Source organism: Saccoglossus kowalevskii, chromosome 4 (genome assembly GCF_978046115.1).
Source record: "Saccoglossus kowalevskii chromosome 4, keSacKowa6.1, whole genome shotgun sequence".
In the NCBI taxonomy this organism is placed as follows: Eukaryota; Metazoa; Hemichordata; class Enteropneusta; family Harrimaniidae; genus Saccoglossus; species Saccoglossus kowalevskii.
The window spans coordinates 17074968-17080339 of record NC_140644.1 but is presented as its reverse complement, the minus strand read 5'-3'; the positions used below and the strand labels follow the sequence as shown (position 1 = coordinate 17080339).

At 36.6% G+C, this 5372-nt stretch overlaps 1 protein-coding gene across 1 annotated transcript; it reads right to left on the bottom strand.

Annotated features, from left to right (window-relative positions):
- Window positions 1-234: 234 nt before the first annotated feature.
- LOC102809208 (substance-P receptor-like) lies at window positions 235-1266 on the bottom strand. The gene has a single exon (XM_006813567.1). It carries the CDS (start codon window positions 1264-1266, stop codon window positions 235-237), a length of 1032 nt encoding a protein of 343 aa, XP_006813630.1.
- Between the last annotated feature and the right edge of the window lie 4106 nt (window positions 1267-5372).

Genomic DNA, 5372 nt, shown 5'->3' with positions numbered 1-5372 from the left:
ATATACAGTTCGCATGGGTGGCTAAATTCAATAAAACAATATATATATTAAAGTATAGTGCTTTTTATAAATATATTACATACATTTGATCATAGTCAGGGCATGGCTATGGTTCAGTATTACCAACAACTAGATGGTGTTAACACATCATTAAAATATTGGTATAACCAAGGTTGTTTGTGTCTGCACTGATAGGTGCAATACTCGTTTATCTTACGATACGTCAGAGCAATGCTAATTCACTGTTGTATTCCTGGTTCTAATATTTATACTCATGTCAACGCTGTGAATTGAGTTAATATCACCAATTGCTGCTGCTTTTTTACAGCCAAACACGATGCGGATGCCGTTCTGGAATTGCTTGTACTTCAGTGCGTAAATAAACGGATTTATAGCTGAGTTAAGCAACCCAAGAATAGAAGTAAATTGGTAGTAACCCCTTAGAAAATCAATTTTTACCCCAACGCAGAACAACGCGAACATCACTTGGTTGGGTCCCCAGCACACAGCATATGCTACGAATACTAGTAATAACATTTTAAGGACGTTTTTCCTCACTTTCTGCATGGTGTGCTCTAATTTATTCGCCATGCTGCTTTGGCTAGGCTGGACATCCGCTACTGAGCTCTTCATTAAAACCATGATGCAGCGCATGTAAGCAAACGCCATTACAGCCAGCGGTGTAAAGTAATGCACTAAAACGTTAAGAATTCCGACAGCTCGCGCAACTTCCACAGATGGCCACGTTTTTTGGAACAAGCACTGACCATGATCGTAGTGCTGAATCGAAAAAAGGAAACTTTTAAATGCGAAACCAATGACCCACACCATTACCAGCATGATTTTCACCTTGGTAACAGTAAACAATCTCGAATAATGAAGCGGGTACACAATTGCACAGTAGCGCTCCATGGTAATCACCACAAGGTTCAAACTAGATGTTAGAAACAAAGCCCACTGCGGATACGCGGACTTCCAGAAGAGACAGACGAATCTACCCAAGGGTGTTTCGGCCACAGAATTAAACTGAGGCCCAAGAACAATGAGAGCTATAATAACGGAAGCCATGAAGTCAATGACAGCTTGATGGACAATCAGGTAATTAGTCAGCGTTCGGAGATGTTTAACTTTTAGGAAAACATAACAGACGGCAAAATTACCAATTAGTCCAACTATACCGATGATAGCGATGAACGTATTAACCACAGATAATCCGCTAATCCCATCCACATCGTCTAACGTAGTTTCATTGTACGTGTTGTTCATCGTTATATTAGAAACACTACAGTGGCTCTGAAAAAAAAATTGTATATTCGTTGGTGATAAAAATAAAGAGAACGACAACAGACGAAAAGAATATCATCATGATTCGGTAGACCCAAGTTCAAATCCCACCTTAGGCTGAACATCAAAGGGTCGACCCCTACTCTGGGTGTGTGTGCCACAGACTCAATGGGAAGGCCAATTCCACCGGCCAAGATTCATTCACTAATGACTGCGACTTTGGGGGAACCTTGGTTAAGGGCCGCAAGTGCTTGTGTTCGACCGAGCCTGGTTGATGCCAGGATAGCGCATTAAAATTGCCGTTTGATAGGGAGAAGACCACACACCCTGTCATGTAATCCCAAATATGAATATTTGGCAGCACTAGCACTTGCAATTTGCACAACATACAAAAAAAATTCAGGAGAGACAATAGTGACACCCAGAACTGTCGCCTGGCATTAAAATCATTTTAAAAAGAAAAAGAAAATAAAATAGCATTATTACAATATAATCCCGAACTATACAAAGTAAAGATATATAAAAATGCGCTACCCCTGTCTGTCAATCGAAGCCTACATATGCCATATACAGAAGACTACAACACAAATTTTGAATAAATACAGAACTATTAATCCAAATAGGTGTATTTTGATTTATTTTGAATTATAGTCACGATGCCTTTATTATATAATCTAACGACACAGGAAAACCAATAATAGTTAATTTGCAATTAGTGTTACGCAGGGAAGCATGGTAAATAGACAGTATATATGATTTCAGGAAGCTGAGATATTAGAGAATATTTGGGAAGTTATGCTGTTGTGGAATTAACAGTTTCTTGTTATTTATTCTATGTTTTTGATGTATTTTGTCGGTGTTACTCTACAAGATAACACTCTTAAACTCAGGTCTCGAAATCTATGTGTAGCTCCAAATGCTGAAGATAAAGTACAACCCTTCTGACTAAATGCCATGGACGTGCCCCTGAAATTGTGGTCATATCTCAAAATCAGAAGCTCGTAAAATTTAAACCGTACATGAAATATCACCCTTTCCGCTGTGAATAATTACACTTGAACGTCAGGAAAAATTGTGAAAATTTCTTCTAGTCACAATAGTTAACATTTAGGTTTTACAAAAACGTTTCTTTGGCGGTGGATGATAATGTAATATAATTTATAAATAAAACCAGTATCTACGAGGACTGTTATTCTGTGATAAGTGTTAAACTGTCTCCCTCCAAAAAACACAAATGAGCAATTCCATCGATAAAGTATTTTAACTTAAGCAAGGTGGTATATCACGCAAAATAATAATTTGTATCAGTACGGAATATGCATAGTCCACCATCACTCAGTATACAAATGTGCTATGAAATGTTTACCCACACCCGAGATTGTTGTAATAAATATACGTAAGTGAGTACGCAAAGTAAATTTGGACCAATGATAAATAGAAAAGCAACATATTTACGTGATTGGAAATGATATCTGTTCACGTCTAATCATCCGACCTGGCATTAGGTTGAATCCTTCGTCGTATGTACATACCTGTGGCACGTATTAACGTCGTCGACGCTGTGTTTCGTCTATTCAAAGATGAGTTGTAGGGCTTGCGCAGGCTCGAACGGATATGCAATTGATGATAAATATGTAATGCTCTTGTAGGTTGGAACGCGCTATGGTCGTTATGGAAACGGCAGTTTCAGCCATTTGTGTTGTGATTGGTGAACATTCTGAACATGAGATTCACTGCTGCAAATGTTAATGATTTTATCGTATTGGAGTGACTCTTGTAAAACTACTGTATATATTCACCTACATACATATTTATTACATGACCAATGCCTACTGCCCACAACTCGTTGACGTTGCGTGCTGTCGCTGTTGCTCACCGAATTGCAAAGCAAATATGACTTTGTCGGGAACCAAAATGATAAGAAAAAACAAATGATGTAGTGTGTATAACATCGGTGACATTAGCTATAGCGTCGATCCCATTTTTGCAGTATAATTTGATACCTCAACGTACGTTGGAAGACTCTTATGTGTCTTGTGTTCATTTCAGAAATGAAATAAAAAGAATAATATTTGAAAGTAACGAAACCCCAATAGCTCGCTCGAAGTAACCGGCTGAATTTAATAGAGTCTGTAAGCTATATAATCAGACGTATACATGTTTCACTGCCTATGGTCATATGACTAACCAACATGCTCGCTTCCTTTTGCCGCGAATGCCCTATTACTCCAGTCTGATTAGTTTCAGATAGAGTGTGTCAAATCATGGGTGAAATAAATCTCCAAGAAAACACATTGAATGTAACGAATTATACATACAGTGCGGAAACATCGAATCTTGTAACGAGTGAAGCGGGTCAACAAAGATGTACAGTTCTAGGTTTCACAGTTACATTGTATTTTAGTTACAAACATCATTTGGCAATGTTGGATAGTATAAAGATATTACAGGTACGTAGTAACGTATGCCCCTCCCCCAAATGAAGATTAAAGCGCGGCAGTCGTCGCGCTGTGCATGTTCGACATTTGTGTTGATAAACATTGATTTTCCCACAATCCAATGCGCTCTTCAAATGGAAATAACAAATATGAGGTTTGACCTTGGCGCGACTTGCACTGATTACCGCCGGTGACTCCTTCGATACCTTCCAATCACATGAAAACTACCTAAATAAAGCTTGGAAACGTGTCAGTTCTTACTCATTGGTCTGCGCAACAGTCAAAGTCGCCATCTTTGTTTATATGAGACCCATGTAAGCGCGACGACTACCGCGCTTTAAGGATGAGATGCACCGCGCCTCTTCAACAAATCTCTTTTTTTCAAAGGTAATAAATGACGAAGATGAAATTTAAGACTCGTCATGTTATATGTTTATTTCAGAATGATAGATATGGTAGTTTGGCAAAAATGCGAAGAAATTACTATTTTTATTAATGAAATGAGCTTGATTTTCTCCAAAAACTGCATTAAATTTTTTTTTTAAATAGGAGAACAGTTTTTACCTGATTTTGTGCTGCCCAACGTCGCATAAAACATGTTTTTACGATGATAAGATGTTTATGTACAGACATAGAAATCAACATTTTTCACTGAAACATAAATTTAGACCCGCTTTTGAATGTGTTCCACTGAAAACAGAATGTTCCAATTGTTCACACTCATCATATTAACATTGTGTAGTTTTCAAAATGTGCCTAAAATGTACACTCTATATTTAATTAATACAAATTTCCTGGATTGTGTCAACGTGTGAAGATAATTGAATTTTAATTAATTAATACATATCCTCAATGCATCACGGCAATGTATGCTTCATGTTCTTAGGCGAATGTGACTACAAAGTGATGAACTAGTATGCACATTAGTTTGTCATGTACGCTGAACACTACGATAAAGACATTCCGTTTTCGACATTGTGAAATTTTTTTGTTTTTTGAGGAAAAAACCCTGAAAAAACTGATTTTGACAAGATAATTCAGAAATTTATATTAAGAATAATTCTCAACAAAATGTTTTTCCCTATGCACCTATGAATAATTTTCATAATTACTGTTTACACTAGAATATTACGGGAAAAAAAGATTATCTATATTTGTGCCTTTTATTTGTCTTGAATCGTGACTGAAAGGAGCTGAATGAAATTAGAAATTATGTAGTGTGTTCGACAACTCATGTATGAACAATAACTTTAATAAATATGATTTTACTTGGTGAAAATACTGTATTTTCTGCATGAAAACAAAAACATTGTCGAAAACGGTAAGTCTTTATCGTAGTGTTGCTGGCAATCTGATTAAAATAAGATCCTGGTTGGCTTAATTTTTTTTAATTTTTTTTATATAAATACTATAATTATTATTTATTTTATTTATTTACTATTATTATTATTTATTTTAATTATTTTTGACGTTACAATTATTTTGCTGCAAGAATGGTTTTGTTCGTGAAAGCCACCGGATCTGAACAACCCGCATAGGAACTCTCGTTCCAGAACCAGGCAATTTACTCAGCCAATCACAGAGCGTCTTACAAAGCGGTTAAACTCATGTTTTGCGCAAGCGTAGAACTCCAGATGAAAAAATGGCTGC